The sequence below is a fragment of the Ranitomeya imitator genome, chromosome 4 (assembly GCF_032444005.1).
Source record: "Ranitomeya imitator isolate aRanImi1 chromosome 4, aRanImi1.pri, whole genome shotgun sequence".
Taxonomy (NCBI): domain Eukaryota; kingdom Metazoa; phylum Chordata; class Amphibia; order Anura; family Dendrobatidae; genus Ranitomeya; species Ranitomeya imitator.
This window is the reverse complement of record NC_091285.1, coordinates 508,342,866-508,362,517: the sequence shown is the minus strand read 5'-3', so window position 1 is coordinate 508,362,517 and position 19,652 is coordinate 508,342,866. Positions and strand designations below refer to the sequence as shown.

Here is a 19,652-nt window from a genome sequence, read left to right as displayed (position 1 = left end):
AACTGTTCTTCAACTATATCAGTAGTAAAAGAATAAAAACTGAAAATGTAGGCCCCTTAAAAAATAGTGAGGAAAGAATGGTTGTAGATGACGAGGAAAAAGCTAACATATTAAACACCTTCTTCTCCACGGTATTCACGGTGGAAAATGAAATGCTAGGTGAAATCCCAAGAAACAATGAAAACCCTATATTAAGGGTCACCAATCTAACCCAAGAAGAGGTGCGAAATCGGCTAAATAAGATTAAAATAGATAAATCTCCGGGTCCGGATGGCATACACCCACGAGTACTAAGAGAACTAAGTAATGTAATAGATAAACCATTATTTCTTATTTTTAGGGACTCTATAGCGACAGGGTCTGTTCCGCAGGATTGGCGCATAGCAAATGTGGTGCCAATATTCAAAAAGGGCTCTAAAAGTGAACCTGGAAATTATAGGCCAGTAAGTCTAACCTCTATTGTTGGTAAAATATTTGAAGGGTTTCTGAAGGATGTTATTCTGGATTATCTCAATGAGAATAACTGTTTAACTCCATATCAGCATGGGTTTATGAGAAATCGCTCCTGTCAAACCTATCTAATCAGTTTTTATGAAGAGGTAAGCTATAGGCTGGACCACGGTGAGTCATTGGACGTGGTATATCTCGATTTTTCCAAAGCGTTTGATACCGTGCCGCACAAGAGGTTGGTACACAAAATGAGAATGCTTGGTCTGGGGGAAAATGTGTGTAAATTGTTTAGTAACTGGCTTAGTGATAGAAAGCAGAGGGTGGTTATAAATGGTATAGTCTCTAACTGGGTCGCTGTGACCAGTGGGGTACCGCAGGGGTCGGTATTGGGACCTGTTCTCTTCAACATATTCATTAATGATCTGGTAGAAGGTTTACACAGTAAAATATCGATATTTGCAGATGATACAAAACTATGTAAAGCAGTTAATACAAGAGAAGATAGTATTCTGCTACAGATGGATCTGGATAGGTTGGAAACTTGGGCTGAAAGGTGGCAGATGAGGTTTAACAATGATAAATGTAAGGTTATACACATGGGAAGAAGGAATCAATATCATCATTACACACTGAACGGGAAACCACTGGGTAAATCTGACAGGGAGAAGGACTTGGGGATCCTAGTTAATGATAAACTTACCTGGAGCAGCCAGTCCCAGGCAGCAGCTGCCAAGGCAAACAGGATCATGGGGTGCATTAAAAGAGGTCTGGATACACATGATGAGAGCATTATACTGCCTCTGTACAAATCCCTAGTTAGACCGCACATGGAGTACTGTGTCCAGTTTTGGGCACCGGTGCTCAGGAAGGATATAATTGAACTAGAGAGAGTACAAAGGAGGGCAACAAAATTAATAAAGGGGATGGGAGAACTACAATACCCAGATAGATTAGCGAAATTAGGATTATTTAGTCTAGAAAAAAGACGACTGAGGGGCGATCTAATAACCATGTATAAGTATATAAGGGGACAATACAAATATCTCGCTGAGGATCTGTTTATACCAAGGAAGGTGACGGGCACAAGGGGGCATTCTTTGCGTCTGGAGGAGAGAAGGTTTTTCCACCAACATAGAAGAGGATTCTTTACTGTTAGGGCAGTGAGAATCTGGAATTGCTTGCCTGAGGAGGTGGTGATGGCGAACTCAGTCGAGGGGTTCAAGAGAGGCCTGGATGTCTTCCTGGAGCAGAACAATATTGTATCATACAATTAGGTTCTGTAGAAGGACGTAGATCTGGGGATTTATTATGATGGAATATAGGCTGAACTGGATGGACAAATGTCTTTTTTCGGCCTTACTAACTATGTTACTATGTTACTCCCCTAAGCACCCGGCCAACCTCTCATGGATATAGCGAGACTGGGTGAGATTGTTCCAATCTATTAACCTTCTGATTTCCGTAGTCGTCAAGTCTATGGTCTCTCTTTTGGTTTGAACATTACATTAGATGAGGTGATGAATAGTGATGAGCGAGTGTATTCGTTGCTCTGGTTTTCCTGTGCACGCTTGGGTGGTCTCCGAGTATTTGTAACTGCCCAGAGATTTAGTTTTTGTTGATGCATTTGCATGATTTACAGCTACTGGCCAGCCTGAGTACATGTGGGGGTTGCCTCGTTGCTAGGGAATCCCCACATGTATTCAAGCTGTCTATCAGCCGTAAATCATGCAGCTGAAGCGAGGAAAACTAAATCTCCGAGCAGTTACAAATACTCAGAGACCACCCGAGGGAAAACCTGAGCAACGAGAATACTCGCTCATCAGTAGTGGTGAACTTTACTTGTCTTCCACCATTTCAGCTCTTGGCTTTGGAGATATGTTGATTACTTTATAATAATTTTTTGCTGCATTTCTTGGGGTTATCATCCCCATGTTATTTTAGTAGCTTGTTTATCATGTACTGTTAACCCCTTCACGCCGCGTCACTTTTCCGTTTTTGCGTTTCCGTTTTTCGCTCCCCTCCTTCCCAGAGCCATAACTTTTTTATTTTTCCATCAATATGGCCATGTGAGGGCTTATTTTTTGCGGGACGAGTTGTACTTTTGAACGACACCATTGGTTTTACCATGTCTTGTACTAGAAAACGGGAAAAAAATTCCAAGTGTGGTGAAATTGCAAAAAAAAGTGCAATCCCACACTTGTTTTATGTTTGGCTTTTTTACTAGGTTCACTAAATGCTAAAACTGACCTGATATTATAATTTTCCAGGTCATTACGAGTTCATAGACACCAAACATGTCTAGGTTATTCTTTATCTAAGTGGTGAAAAAAAATTAAAAACTTTGCTAAAAAAAACAAATCACCATTTTCCGATACCTGTAGCGTCCCCATTTTTCGTGATCTGGGTTCGGATGAGGGCTTATTTTTTGCGTGCCGAGCTGACGTTTTTAATGATACCACTTTTGTGCAGATACGTTCTTTTGATCGCCCGTTATTGCATTTTAAGTGTCGCGGCGACACAATAACATAATTCTGGCGGTTCAAATTTTTTTTCTCGCTATGCTGTTTAGCGATCAGGTTAATGCTTTTTTTATTGATAGATCGGGCGATTCTGAACGCGGCGATACCAAATATGTGTTTGATTTTTTTTATTATTGTTTTATTTTGGATGGGGCGAAAGGGGTGATTTAAACTTTATATTTTTTTTTTTATTTTTTCATATTTTTAAAAACTTTTTTTTTTTTTTTACTTTTGCCATGTTTCAATAGCCTCCATGGGAGGCTAGAAGCTGGCACCACTCGATCGGCTCAGATACATAGCAGCGATCATCAGATCGCTGCTATGTAGCTGAATTGCAGGCTTGCTATGAGCACCGACCACAGGGTGGCGCTCACAGCAGGCCGACATCAGTAACCATAGAGGTCTCAAGGACCTCTATGGTTACCATCCTGACGCATCACCGACCCCCGGTCATTTAACGTGGTCGGCGATGCGCTGATTTCCGGCTGCGCTGCCGGAAGCGGTAGTTAAATGCTGCTGTCAGCGTTTGACAGCGGCATTTAACAGGTTAATAGTGGCGGGTGAATCGCGATTTCACCCGCCACTATTGCATGCACATGTCAGCTGTACAAGACATCTGACATGTCGCGACTTTGATGTGGGCTCACCGCCTGAGCCCACATCAAAGCAGGGGACCCAACATGCACCATACTAGTACGGCGCATGACGTGAAGGGGTTAATCTTGTAATATATTATCCAGATGGTGTAGACTATTAAGGTACTGTGCACTGAGTGAGCCGTTATTGTTCTTTTGTACTTTAAATGGTCACATATCAGGTGTGGACTATTGGTTAATTTAGATGAGTGATTGCGCGCCGTGATTACGAACCATGCAATGGGGTGTAACCACACAGCAGACTGACTTCACAATGGGGTGTACCCATGCACCAGACTGGCATATGTGCAGACTAATAGCAAACATAAATACCTGGTGTACCTCTCCTGCCACTCCTACCTTGTGTATGAAAAAGCTCTGTAGCTAATACTGTTCGGGTAGAGCTATCCAATAGCGCTATCCATGAAGAAAGTGAACGGGTAGAGCTATCCCATAGCCCTATTCCTAAAGGAAATGAATGGGTAGAGCTGTCCGATAGCGCTATTTCTCAATGTTCCTGAGCGTAAGCTATTTCACATGGTTGAGGGCACTTGGGATCTGCCCCCAAGGCCCTGCTCATGCCCAATGTTTGGTCCATAGACCGTGGCTAGCAGTTAGTCCCGCTTTTGTGTACGAAAATTTTTTGGCTTTTACAATTGTTAAAAAGCTTAATAAAAGACTTCTTTGTACACACAGTTGTCAGTAAACCATTTGTCAACGTTAGGAATAAGTTTACCTTGCTTCTGTGTCTCAAATATTTTACCCCTAAGGCTACTTTCACACTTGCGTCGTTTGCTGTACGTCGCAATGCGTCGTTTTGGAGAAAAAATGCATCCTGCAAAGTTGTCCGCAGGATGCGTTTTTTTCTCCATAGACTTGCATTAGCGATGCATTGCGACGTATGGCCACACATCGTATCCGTCGTGCGACGGATGCGTCGTGTTTTGGCGGACCGTCGGCATAAAAAACGTTTCATGTAACTTTTTTTGTGTGTCGGGCCCGCCATTTTCAACTGCGCATGCGCGGCCGAAACTCCGCCCCCTGATCCCCGGACATTACAATGGGGCAGAGGATGCGTTGAAAAATTGCATCCGCTGCCCCTGTTGTGCATTTATTTCACAACGTGCGTTGGGCGACAGCCCCGTACCGACGGAAGTGTGAAAGTAGCCTTGTTTGTTGGCTTTTCCTTCCCCTGGGGAAAGCCGTGTGAAAACACTGGGAGAGGCAAATATATTCCTACAATATCCAAGGACTGTCCCTGAGATTTATTGCTGGTCATTGCAAAAGCCAACATGACATGAAACTGATGCCGTCGCATCTGGACTGGCAAGTTTTTATCTTTGGAAATCCGGTCAATTCTTGGAATAAGAACTTTCTGACCCTTTTGCTTTTCCATTTAAAGCAACGGCATGAATAACGTTTTCTTTTAAGCTTTTCACTTAAAGCCTTGTGCCATTACAAAGGCCATGCCTTCTGTTAAGATTACTGAGGAGCATAATTACAGCTCCTGGTTTCAGCTTTAGTTCATGAGGAGGCATCCCAGTGGGATTCAAAGAGTTAAGAAACTCTACAGAGTAATCGGTGAGAATCACACCATCCTCTTCCGTAATTGTGTCGATGGAGCGATATGTTGAGTGTTCACCTTGAACTTGACTAAGAACTTTGTCATTCAAGGCGTGAACATCATCATTCAATGGCGTAAGAATTGCTTTATTGGCAATCGCTTCTACTGTTGCATCGGTAAGCTCAGTTGAGTCGCCAAAAATAGCTGTAATTAAATCACCCTCTTCAAGAAAAGAATTCAGGATTTCAATTGTGTCTTCTGGTAGACCATATACATTTGACAACTCTCCATTGCCAAGTTTCAGTAACCATGAGTTGTACTCAACTTCGTCCGGCGACGTTCTCATATTGGCAATTGTACTTGAGTAACAAATAAGAGTTGTATGGAACTACCCATCTATTGTCGATTTCTTGTGTTCCTCGTCTGGTTTTCCCAGTATTGCGTTGATGGTACTGTGGATAACCGTCAACATTGGGGTTGTATTAAATTCCTTTGGTAATTTTTTTACGCATTGACCATCTGTCATGCATATAGTACCAGGTTGATCTTCGCCACATGGGCCATGAATCATGTGCTTCATCACTGCCTCATGCAGTTTTGGATTTGTTGTCTCATTTGGGATTTCAGCAGAGACCAATTTGTCAATTATTTCTTTGTCCCTCGGTTTATCTTTCTCTCCGAGGATTAAGAGCATGTGAGCGTGTGGTAGTCCACGCTTTTGAAATTCTATAACATGCACATAGGCAACTACACGGCCAAAAATGTGTTTTCTCAAAATCTCGTTAAGCACGGCTTGGAGTTTGATTTTAAATACTCGTGCAACCAAATCTGGTCTGAACTCTGGCCTTTGCCATAGTTCTAAGTTTTCAGTAATTTCTTTCCACTTTGGGTTACAGGTCATCGTAACAAAAAGATCTGGCTTTCCGAATTTTCGGACAATTGTCATGGCGTCTTGGTAATTTTGCTGCATAGCTCCTGGGCTTCCAATGAAAGTGGACTGTAAAATTACTGGTGTCCCAGCTTTTAGCCCTTGGTGTAACGCAGCATTATGGATGTGATCCATAACGCCGGCATAACTGTCAACTCGCAATGTATTTTGATTTCGTTTTATATGTTCGATCCTGTCGGATTCAATTTTGATGTAACTGTCAACGATAAATTGTTGCGTCAACTTCCCAGCATTTATAAGGGGATTGAACTCATCACGAATGGCAAGCCTGTATGCATAGTACTGCTGCAGGGTGATTTTTTTTCTGGTCGATCTTGATCCACTGGTATGGATGGTAGATGAATGTCACCAATTCCTTGATGTTGCACACTTAGGGCAATTGGAGTTGTCAAATTTATTGTCCATCCACTGTCCCCATACGGGAATAGAAGAGGATATGTCATTGCATCACACTTTCTGTGAAGAAAACTGATATGAACAGTTTGATTTTCACTTTTGAGGTGAACTCTGAAGTCTCTCTTAAATGGGGGTTCACCCATTGCATTTTGATAAATTATAGCTACTTCATTGCACCTTGGTGCATTAGGGCAACTCTGGTCATCATTGTATTCATTTATAATTGACATTGTTATTTCGAGTGGATCGTGATTTTCTAATTCAGCAATCCTCTCTTCCTCATCATTGTGAAGGCTCTTGCGAGTGGGTTAATTGCTTTCATTTTCTCTCCAAGAGATGATAGCAGTGCTGGGAGGCACTTTTTATTTGCTTGACTTCTTGTACTTAATTCTTCACTGTCCAAGATATAAATCTGGGCAAACTTGGGAGTGCTACCCACAGCGGGATGCAATGGAGCAGTTCTGTGGTTAATTTGTCCATGAATTTGAAAACAGTATGGGCCATGCCCAGGAGGTGGCGCTACTTGTGCTCCCATTGATGCCTAAGCTAGCGAGCTATTGTATTGCCTTATATTAGCCATAAAGTTTTTGGAGTGCTGATACTCTCCTTTCATCAACTTGACTAATTGATCATCCATACGAATGGGACGTAATTGGATGTGCCCTTTCTTGTAGCAGGAAGGGAATGTTTTGTCTTGCGCCATTTCGTCTTTGAAATTTTTAGATTGGCAGAACTGACATCGAAATGTCAGTTCGCCAGCATAGTGCTCTTCAATATGTGTCTCATCAATTTGATTGAGAAGTCCTCTAGCGGCAAATGTGACTTGCCGTTGTCGAGTTGCTCTTGCATTTTGGACACGTATTCTGTCTTGTTCTCTTTTTTGTGAAATATGTGTATCACTTTGTGCATTGTGTGTTGCTCATTGTCGTGCAGCATTAGATGCTCTACGTGATTCAGTTACTTCATTCGTTTCTCTTGCTCTGGCCGCCCTCTGTCAGGCTGCATCAGCAGTTCTTTGACAATTTCGTTCATCTTCTGTTTCATTATGACGCAGGTTACGAGAAGATTCGCTTCTCTACGTGCAGCAGCGCTCTCAATTTGATCCATCTTTGCAATGTTGCCTCACACTGTTGCCTCAGTGTTGCCTCACTGTCTTGCTTCACAGGCTAACATTCAAAAAAGGCTTATGCCTTAACTTGCCACCAGGGAGAGCTCCTCTCCTTAGTTATCCATGGTTACGCCCAGGCAGTTAGCTGCTAGTGGTAGTAACTATGAATACCTAAGTTACTGTTCAGCTGTGGATGACTCATTGTGCACAGACACACGGACACGTCCAAATTAGGTATATTGATTGAGCAAATCACAGCTCACCATTGTGATCTTTCACCACCCAGGTAATTTTTTACTCTAATCAGAGTAACCGGTACATATTGAGACGGGGCAATTCATTTTTTGTTACCTGTGAGGCTGTAGGACATTGTTCCTTCATGGAATATGGGTGGCCTGGTACATCATCTTTTAAGGGTGAAATATTAGTGATGGTAAACATATCAATGCTTTATTGACCATTCGCATTACGTTTCCCTCCACTCCTGACTCATGTACCACACCCCATCTCTGCTTGCTTGTGTAACTGGAAAGGTTATTGTTGCTCTTTTATCATTAAATGAGCTATTATTAACCTGATTTTTTGCTACACCTGATAGTCGGTGCAGCAGTAGACGCAGTACTTGACAGGACAACCTGACATCTTGGTTATGGGTTTTGCTGCACAAATAGAACAGAAATCATCAGAACACATCATGGGGTTCGGGCAATCACCGGCACATTAGATCGGTAACGGTCCGGCTTAAGATTACAGCTCTGGTGACATCAATCACATTTTTATCGTCCGCTTGATAAATGATTGCGCCCACAGCCTTTTTGAGACTATCTACGATGCAGTTATCTATTGATTCCTACTAGTCATTTCATGTTCCATTAACTTGCATCTTGTACAGTTACATTTTTCATGGAGCAGAATTTTAAAAGGGCTTTCCATATCATCATATTGATAATAGATTGGCTATTTATAGCTATATCAATATCAGAGTAGTTGGACCTGATGATGTAGGGGCTCTGTCACTCAGATTGCTATTTAGGTGACTAAGACGGGCTTGCAATGTCGGCATAATTGCTGCTGTATAGACAGCGTGCAGATAAAGCGCTGCTGCGTCATCAGATAGCTTATTGATGATGGTCCTGAGAATCGGATCCCTACCGGTTAGAAATGAGTGGCTTATCCTAAGCATCGGTTCTGATATTTAGAACATGGAAAACCCCCTTAATAGTATCTGATAAATCTATTGTGTCCCTGTGTTGTTGAATAAAGAGTGGTAACTACGGTAGTCTTTATAATATTACATTTTGTGCAGATGAATTATTAGGAAAATCCTAAATTGGAGATGAAAGCTGTTCTATGAAAGGGACATACGGTATGTGTAAAAGCAAGAAACCAGATTTTCTCCTGATCTAACCAGCTTGTTCATGTGTTTCCAGAACAATGGCATCAAGACGTCCAAGTACAATATCATCTCATTCTTGCCGATCAATTTATTTGAGCAGTTCCAGCGGGTTGCCAATGCATATTTTCTTTTCCTCCTCATCTTACAGGTACGTGAAGCCAATTTCCTACTTACAGTGATTTTTAGAGTGTTCCTCCCTCTATTGTACGCAGTTTAGGTTTAGCAGATCCTTAAGCTTGAGCTGCACTGCAAAATTATTACTGGAGAGTGTTCCCAGGAACGCTTGCTTTCCGATAACACAGCTCTGCAAAAAAAATGTTTTCAATAGCTGTTTTGGTTATTCCATGTAATCTTTGTTTTTAAGTGCGCTGAATCCGAAAATGACCTCAGTTTTGTCATAGGACATCACGTTTTCTGACAATTTAAGTAACTATGTTAAATAAGACAATACCTCAAAATAAATTAAAATAGACTCATAAAATGTATTTTTTATTACAAATGTTTCATGAAAATCATTTTTTTAACTGCAATGAGCTCACTAACACACACTAAAATTGATTCTTCTTCCCCGTGAGGCTTCTCTTGGTACATTTACGCTTGTGAGTAGCATCTGGAATGTCTCTCTGAAGTGTCCAACAGTAGTCTGCCATCATTGTAATGCTCCTTCTTCCCTGGTATCTTCTTTCCATCTCTTTAATGTCCTGGTGGAATCGTTCACCTTGCTCTTCACTCACAGCTCCCAAATTTTCAGGAAAGTAGTCAAGGTGGGAATGGAGGAAATGCACTTAAACTCATCACGCAACCTAAAGCTTGAAATGCTTTCAGCATTCGTCCGACGATTTGTTTGTAGTCAGGGTCTTTGTTATTGCCTAAAAATTTCTCTACGACCTCTTTAAATGCAAACCACCCTTCTTTTTGAGGATATTCACCACAAATGTAACAGAAACTGTCAGGCGAATTAATACACTTCCGCTGAGCCATAATGCTAATTTTGGGAAACACTGTTGAATATGACGAGCTAACACGAACTGAGATGAAAAAGTGTGAACAGGCGAAGCAAGATAAAACAATTGAATCAAGCCCGAGTATGTCAGGGCCTGCACGTTCTGCTTGCAACATGTTGATGCTGGTTTCATTAGCTCACTCTGAAAGTTCTTTTCTTTGAAAGTTATATTTTTTGGCATTGTATATCTTCAATGCATTGATGTGAATTAATTAATAGTAATTTTGACTTTCAAAACCCTAAGACAAAAAAATACCAAAAATTGAGAAGAATATACTAAATTTGAAGAGAATTTTGCATTTTGTGGTAAATCCTGACATCCAGGATTTTTTCAATATTTTTTTGTTTTCAGCACACCAAAATACATGGAAATTAGATGAAAATAATCAAACAGCTTTTTAGTCGCAGACCTGTGTAACCTAACACTGTAAACAGGCTGCGCAATCGGAAAAAATCTTCGTTAGTCTGGTGAAATGAACTTTAAGCTGGTAATAGATCGTGCACGCAGCACAATCTGTTACCAATCGTTCTGTGCACATAAGAAAAGGTTTCTCCCTGTCTAAACAACCACTGATCAGCAAATAAGTAGTTGATCGGTGGACATTTAAAGGGAACCTGTCACCCCCAAAATGGAAGATGAGCTAAGCCCACTGGCATTAGGGGCTTATCTACAGAATTCTGTAATGCTGTAGAAAAGCCCCCGATGTATCCTGAAAGATGAGAAAAAGAGGTTAGATTATACTCACCCAGGGGCGGTCCCGCTGCGGTCCGGTCCTATGGGCGTCCCGGTCCGTAGCCTCCCATCTTCTTACGATCACGTCCTCTTCTTGTCTTCACACCACAGCTCCGGCTCAGGCGTACTTTGTCCGTCCTGTTGAGGGCAGAGCAAAGTACTGCAGTGCACAGGCGCTGGGAAAGGTCAGAGAGGCCCGGCACCTGCTCACTGCAGTACTTTGCTCTGCCCTCAACAGGGAAGACAAAGTACGCCTGCGCTGGAGCCGCAGCGTGAAGACAAGAAGAGGACGTCTTCGTAAGAAGACGGGAAGCCCCGGACCGCGACGCCCATCGGACCAGAACCGGACCACAGCAGGACCGCCCCTGGGTGACTATAATCTAACCTCTTTTTCTCCTCTTTCAGGATACATTGGGGGATTATCTACAGCATTCCAGAATGCTGTAGATAAGCCCCTGATGCCGGTGGGCTTAGCTCACCTTCCATTTTTGGGGTGATAGGTTCCCTTTAACATCACAAGTCTGTGGTGTAAACCCACCAATTTCCATAGTTTTACTGTTTTCTATAATCTTGTTTTTGGCGATCTTGATGTAATGATCGATGGAAATGGAATAAAAACGGAAGCAGGCATCCTGCAAGGTGAGGCTGTCACAACTTTTTTGACCCTGACTGATAGCATAATAATAATAAAAAAAATTGGCACCGCCAACCACAGAATTTGATTTATAACGTTTTGAAGTGCTACAGATGTGTAGACCAAACGACAAATGAAAAAAATACACATCACGAGAGCTCACGCACACCCATGCATAAATGAAACATTTTTATCAACACAGAATATGCGAATGCATTAAAAAAACAATGTAAAACCCCTAAAAAACATACACAATATATAAGCAGTGGACCCTAAAGAGAATAACTTGTGTCCCTGCTGCAGTACACAACCCAAAGTCTACCATACCGTGCACAAAATAGTGAAGTTAAGTACTGTGCCACTGTCCAAGTGCAAGGATAAAGTATCACGATAGTGGAGGCCAAAAGATGTGTTCATGTAAGCGCCTGTAGGCCCACATTGTAAGAAACCTAAGTAGGTCAAGGTCCAAGTAGGAGGATGAGAGTATGAAAGTGGTTGAGATGATGAGTAGGAGCACGTCCAGAGGTGAGTAGTGTAGACAGAATGTTCCTATTCCTGTTCACAGACTGCATATAAGTCAATGCGGACCGTCCGCCTACAGCATTAATTCCACAGTTCCATTCTCAAAACAGGATTCTCACCAGCGTTATGAATTCCGTCGTTCTAGGTGGTTGATCTGATATTAATAATATATGTTTATGCTGTACAAAGGTAATATTGGTATGTCTGCTAGTATGATGTGTTTCTTCTTGCAGCTGATCCCTGAAATCTCTTCCTTGTCGTGGTTTACCACCATCGTGCCTTTAGTTCTTGTATTGACCATCACTGCCGTGAAAGATGCCACTGATGACTTTGTAAGTGTATTTTGTGAACTATCAATTTGGACATGAATTATAGATCTTCTTTTCTGTGTTTTTCTCTTATTGATATAATTCACATCAGATTTTTTAATATGTTAGCTTCTTTTTTTTGTTTCCAAGAAAGTGCTTTGCGCACAGGAAGAGATCCTAACATCTAAAGGGAACCTGTCATGTCCTCAAACGCTATTGACCTACGGGTATAGGATTAATATGCAGAATAATAGCAATCTATAGGCTGCCCGGCCACCAAACTGAAAGCCTGGCTACTGGGTGGAAGTTATATTGCTCCCTGCAACCCCCCGCTTTCAGTCATCATGGCATGCCCAGTCACACACCGCTCAGTATACAGTGAGCAGCAGCTGTTGGCGCACGCTGGCACATTGACTGACAGCCAAATCTGCCACGTATCAGTGTAGAGACGGATGTCAGTCAAAGTACCAAGGCGTACATTCAGCCACCCCTCACTATGTACTTAGCGGTGACTGAAGCCATGGCGGCACTATGTCCGAGGTGTAGTGTACAAAGGAAAATAGAAAAATGAGGTTTGCTCATCAGGGTAGTAACGTAAAGAAAAATCAAGCATGGACCATTCCACCCTCCTCATTGTGGCTTAGATGATTCTGCAGATGACCCTGACCTAATGCTGCAGCCACTAACCCACTTCTTGGTATGATTCAGCACTGATGTTCTCATTTCATGGTTACACTTCTGGTTCGTTGCTTTTCCTGTGATAACTCACAAGAGCGATGAGTGAAGAAAGCTGTCTGCTCCTTTCAGTAGCCAAGTCAGTGTCTTCTGGACATACTGGACCAAGCTCCATGGAGATTTGCACCTAGAAGTGCATTATTACCGGGGCTTTCTGGTGAAAACAAGTTGTCACCTATCCATAGCATAGGTAACATTGACTTGGTGGGCGTACAACTGCTGGAGCCATCACCATAAGAAGAACAAGGAACTTTTATCCCGACTACAATGGAGCATTGGTCAGGCATACATTCTCTATGGGACTGCAGGAAAAAGCTGAGTGCAGCGCTCACCAGCCCCATAGGGAATTAATGGAGCACAGGTCAAGCCGCTTCATTCTAGCGGGAATCGTCTCGTTCTACCTATTGTTGTGTGTCCCAGTGGCTGTACCCAGCTATCAACAAGTTATAACCTGTGGATTGGAGTCAACTTGTTTTATACAGAGGACCCCTTAAAAGGGAACCTGTTAGCAGCCTCTCCCCAACTATTTACATGTGCATCTAGCGCTTTCAAAGACTAGTCCATTCTTCCATTACTGAGAAATCAGATTTGAGTTATTGTGCAAATGAGGATGAAGAGCTATTTGTAGATCTGAAGCCTCTGTCACTCCAGCTCTATTCCCACCAAGTTCCACCTCTTCCTGCTTGACTGACAGCCTCTATGCCGTGTGACTTAAAGCAAGTTAGTAGTCACAAGCTGGAAGATGTCAAGGAATGGAACGGGAGTGACAGTCTTCGTATCTAGAGCCTGATTTGCATTTCAATTCAAACACTGATTTCTCCGTAATGGAGTCGCGGACTGGCCATGTACAGGTATTGCTGGACTTTCTTTGGAAGAGTTACATGCACGTATAAATAGTTTGAGGGGTGAAATCCTGCTGACGGTTTCCCTTTAAAGGCTCACTATACCTAAAGCTAGCTTCACGTTTGTGTAATATTGACGCATATGATATAATTATGGAATCTAGCAAAGGTTTTGCCTTTTTTTTAACTATTAGTCATGGGCTTAGTCATCCTGTAAGTTGTCCAGTTCTTTAGAACACATAATGATAAAAAGGTTCGTCCGATTCCTGTAATGCCCTTTATAAATATATATTTGTAAGCCCTAACCCCCTTTTTTAATTTGCTTTATTTAAAAATTACCTACTGTTCTTTCTATACAGCTAATCACGTTACAAATTTTTTTTTCATAATTTTGCTTCCTGTGACATTTCATTCGAGGGGAATCTCAAACGGGATATCATAGTAGGATGACCCTGTACTCACTACCCACAAGTTTTTATCACACCGCTTACCCCTCTTAAACAGGTCATCAAGGGTCAGAGCTGTGGTCACTTACGTACTATAGCTACTTTCACCACGGCCCTCTAATGACGTCCCAAATCAATCACGGTGAAGGTATTGGAGTTAGAGAGAAGTGACCATAGCGTCTTTCACTGCTGTCCCGAGTTGTCATTCCCCACATCCACATACCCTCTTTGCCGCTTTGTTCACGGAAACAAGACGTCGTCAGGGGATGGTGATAGAAGCAGGGTGAGTGACAGCATCACCAGACTCTTTTTTTTTTTTAATCATTCGTTTCATGGCAGTGACAGAAACTTTAATACTGCGGTGCTGTTATTCACACTGCTTTTTATCATCCCCAGCAGATGATCTGTTGTTTCAGTGAATGAGGCAGTGGATACAGAAGCTATGTGGCAGTCAGACCTGAAGATATGGGATGGCAGGGTCAGAAGACGTGTGGTGGTGACGAAAGAAGCAGCTGTCACTTCTCCTTGGCTTCATCACCACTAATGATGTAGGATGTCATCAGGGCACGGTAGTGAAAGTAACTCTGGTATATGCCGCCCCCTGTTGAAGTCCTGTTTTGGGGGAGAAGTGGGTGATACAAGTTGTGGGAGAGTGATTGCAGGGTCATCTTGCTGTGAGGTACCATTTGAGACTCTGTTCTCGTGAAACATCACACTAAGTAAAAGAAAACAAAGATAAACAGTTATAGGGATTAGCTGTATAGAGAGAATAGTAGGGCATTTTAACATAAAGGAAATCACAGAAGTGGTTGGTCCTAAAAATAGAACCAAATGGTATATGTATTGGACAACACCTTTAAAGTGTTGATTCTCTGTATAAAATTGTGTATACAGAATGGAATGAATGATAAAATTAACATATAAAGATTGAAGTGATGCTTGAATATACACACAGCATTCACTTTTTCTGTGTATGGTAAAATTACTCCAACCTTCCACTGGATAGCACTGTTCACTTAATTTAGAGCGCATGGAAGGGGAACATATGAAATATTGACTCGTAACAAGTTTTTCTGGCCACATTTGTGTGTCACGACATCAGGTTGGATGTCTCACAAGAATGTCTGAGTAAGAGAGGAAAACTCTTAAATTAGTTATGCAATGGGGATTATAAGTAAACTATATTTCAACTCTTAAATGTAGCAAGATCTAGATCACTCTATTCTTCAGATAGAAGCTTATTTCAGCATTTATGTGTTAACTTCATCATAAATTCTGTGGTAGAAAGCTGTTCTTATTTCAGAGCTAAGCGTTTTATCAGGGACTATACTATGACTCTTGAATAGAAACTGTCATTTATTCCACCTTAGGTATCATCTCTAGTTGCTTTTCTCATCTTCCTTTCGCTTTTCATTGCTGGAAATGAAATAAAATAATTGACATACAAACTGCCATCACTGTGGCCTATTCACTCTGTCCAGAATGGGGCTACACAAAGGCTGCTGTCATGTGATACCTTCCACAAGGGGGTTGTCCACGTTAAAAAAACAAACAAACCATAAATAAATAGTGTGGGCATATGTATGTATGTATGTATTTATGTATATATATATATTGCCCAGCCACGTAGTATATTTCCCAGCCACGTAGTACCGTATATTGCCCAGCTACATAGTATATTGCTCAGTCACGTAGTATATTGCCCAGCCACGTAGTATATTGCCCAGTCACGTAGTATATTGCCTAGCTATGAAGTATATTGCCCAGACACGTAGTATATTGCCCAGTCACGTAGTATATTGCCCAGTCACGTAGTATATTGCCCAGCTACGTAGTATATTGCCCAGCTACGTAGTATATTACCCAGCTACGTAGTATATTGCCCAGTCACGTAGTATATTGCCCAGCCACGTAGTATATTGCCCAGCCACGTAGTATATTGCCCAGTCACGTAGTATATTGCCCAGCTATGTAGCTATGAAGTATATTGCCCAGACACGTAGTATATTGCCCAGTCACGTAGTATATTGCCCAGTCACGTAGTATATTGCCCAGCTACGTAGTATATTGCCCAGCTACGTAGTATATTGCCCAGCTACGTAGCTACGAAGTATATTGCCCAGCCACGTAGTATATTGCCCAGTCACGTAGTATATTGCCCAGACACGTAGTATATTGCCCAGCCACGTAGTATATTGCCCAGTCACGTAGTATATTGCCCAGCCACGTAGTATATTGCCCAGCCACGTAGTATATTGCCCAGTCACGTAGTATATTGCCCAGCCACGTAGTATATTGCCCAGCCACGTAGTATATTGCCCAGTCACGTAGTATATTGCCCAGCTACGTAGCTACGAAGTATATTGCCCAGACACGTAGTATATTGGCCAGTCACGTAGTATATTGCCCAGCCACGTAGTATATTGCACAGACACATATGTAACAGGTTAAAAAAGACTTAAAATAAAAAAATAAACATATACTCACCTTTCGAGGGGCCCCTTGTAGTCCTGCCCTTCTTCTGCTTGACTGACCACTCCTTTGCCTGAAGTCACGCAGCATATAGGTTGTCAGTCAAGCAGAAGGAGGCAGCGCTAGGCGGGGAATAGAACTGGGATGACAGAGACTTCAGAACTACAAATAGTTGTTTAACTTTATTTGCTTATCAATTCAAATGCATCTGTGGTGAAACATGTTGGGGAGACAGTTTTTACTGGAGCACATATCTTATGCCCACCATCATCATGGAATGGGACTGTAGTTAGAGATGGTCTCTCTAGCTATAGTCCCATTCCCTGAGGACGAAGCATCTGCAGTGAAACATGTTGGGGGGGACATGTGCTCCAGTAAAAACTGTCCTATCTGCCTTATAGTGTTGACACCCAGCGTGTTACTAAGTGATATTTTGGCAATTGCCTTTGCATTATATTAGAATCATTTAAGCAATATAGGGACAGAATGTTTCATGTTTATATTACTCCACTATTAATTAATAATAAAAGGTAAGTTTTAGGATTTGTTAGGGAGGGTTCTTCTTGAGTTATCCCATATTGTAAATACTTCTTTATAAGCTAAGCTAGTTGATCCGTCTATGATCCCAAAGCACTGCTCCAGCAGTGAAAAATCACATTTTGGAAGTGCATTGGGGCATGTTGATGCACTTATAGCTACTCAGACTCGCTCTGTATTTCTTATTTGATGCCCCAGGGTCCTGGTTGTCACAGTGGCATTGCTTTCCTCACGGGGAGAGTGATGTCACGCTTGGAAGCAATGGAAGATTCTTTTTAACAGGTAATTAGCACACACAACACCATTCTGACTCCAGGCCAGAAGGGGGAGCTCTACACCCAAAATCAGAGGAGCTGCTCTCTCTGGTCGGGAGGAGGAGTTAGTTGCTAGGCAGTTGCTAGGCAGTTGGGAAGAATGTCATTTGGTGCCAGACAGCAGACTGGAGCAGTCTGAGGCAGAAGGACGAGTGAGGGGCCGTACAGCCTGAGGTGCTGTAGCTCCTGGATAGCTATATACAGAAGGAAGAACCGCTTTTAGTAAATGTGCCGGAGAGCGAAGCACAGGTAGAGTGACAACATGGGGGAATAGCTGCGACCAGGCTACCTCCCTGACAGAGCGCAGATACCAGTAAGGCCTCTTTCACACTTCCGTCGTTTAGGGGCCGTCGCAATGCGTCGTTCTGTGGAAAAAAATGCATCCTGCAAAGTTGCCTGCAGGATGCATTTTTTTGAACATAGACTTGTATTACTGACGCATCGCGACGTATGGACACACGTTCCATACGTCGTGCACTGGATGCGTCGGTATTTGGGGGGCCGTAGTATCGAAAAAAAATGTTCAATGGAACGTTTTTTCGTACGTCGGCTCCTGCATTTTAAACTGCGCAGGCGCGGCCAGAACTCCACCCCCTCCTCCCTGGGACTTCACAATGGGCAGCGGACTCGTTGAAACACTGCGTCCGCAGCCCACGTTGTGCTAAAAGACTTCAACTCCGTCGGTACGTCGTGCCGATGCTAGCGATGGCCGCGTTACGACAGAAGTCTGAAAGAAGCCTAACCGGAAGACCGAGGTTGTGTCGTACTCTGAGGCACAGCAGAAACCGGTAGGACAGCTAGACTACACGAAACCTGTCCACCGTAATACCCAGGAGACACAGTAACACATAGAGCTCGGGTCATGATAGAGACCCTGTATAAAGGCTCGAGTCACCTGTCATACGGGTTTGTGTCCCACTTCAATTAAGGACAGATATAACCGAGAGGACCTTGCTAAGAAGCCATAGGCAATGAGGAACTACACCACAGCGCTAGAAGGAAGGCTTTTAACTCCACCTGGTAAAGCTGAACTCTGAACTCGCTTCCAAGTCGGCCGGACCCTGCCTGTACCTGTGATCTGGTGCCCTGGACTGTGGCTGCCTGTTACTATCAGTAAACTAGGTAAAAAGACTGCACATCTGCGTCCTTCGTTCTTTAGTGCACCACTCACCATCTTCCATCTATTCACCGGGAGCCCTGGGGACCTACTTCACCTGTGGGAAGTTATACCATCTGGCTGTCATAACATCACCCAAGAGGACCCCTTTAAGCAGCGTTGGTCATCCCTGACCGAATACCACAGGTGGCGTCACGAACATTTTATTATTTTACAAATCCCTTTAAAGACTATCCCTTTAACATGGGCGCCCAGGGCCACGGACTGGGTCACCGCTGCCGTGACACGTCCCTTTAAGTACTGGACCCGGTACTGAGTACCCCACGGTCCGGGTGGGCGACTCACTTGCATAGCAGCTGCTCCCCTGGCTGATTGACGGGTCGTTTGCTCTGGTACATACGGGTACATGGCCACTTACCTGTCAATCAGCCATGGGAGGGTGCTGTCACTTCTAGACACACCTCTAAAATGGGATTTCTCTCTGCGTGAGAAGTGATTCGGGGCCATAGAGGAATCAACAGACGTATCTTTATAAAGGGTTACAGAATCTTATTAATAATGGGGGGTTATAGGTTTCCATTGAAATAAATATTTTATTAGATTTTTTTCCCCAATAAAACTATGTATTCTGCTCAGCTCCTCCTGCTATGTTAATTCTTCCTGCAGATCAGATTTCTAATCAACATGGCAGGTTCCCTTTCAGCTTATTATTTAGAATCCAGTGTTTCTTGATTTCTAAACAACCTGCAAAGAAGGAAAATGTTTGATTTTTAAGTAATCTCCAGCTTTGGTATTACATGAATCCTTTTCTGTTGAAAATTGACAGTTTCGCCATAAGACCGATAACCAAGTGAACAATCGTCAGTCGCAGGTTCTTCTCGGTGACAGGTAAGAGCTCTCATTCTTCTCCGCTTCCCCTGATGTTTTGCGCTTTTCTTTTTTAATAAAATACTGTTTTTGTGCTGCAGAAAA

The 19,652-nt window shown here is 42.7% G+C and overlaps 1 protein-coding gene across 2 annotated transcripts in view; it reads left to right on the top strand.

Moving 5' to 3' along the window:
• Window positions 1-19,652, top strand: part of ATP8B4 (ATPase phospholipid transporting 8B4 (putative)) — a 372,592-nt gene that overhangs the window by 84,036 nt on the left and 268,904 nt on the right. For both annotated transcript variants that reach the window (XM_069766048.1, XM_069766049.1), the window contains 3 exons: window positions 9,052-9,165; window positions 12,143-12,241; window positions 19,507-19,568. In XM_069766048.1, the coding sequence (XP_069622149.1) occupies window positions 9,052-9,165; window positions 12,143-12,241; window positions 19,507-19,568 (275 nt within the window). The remainder of the gene's footprint in view (window positions 1-9,051; window positions 9,166-12,142; window positions 12,242-19,506; window positions 19,569-19,652) is intronic.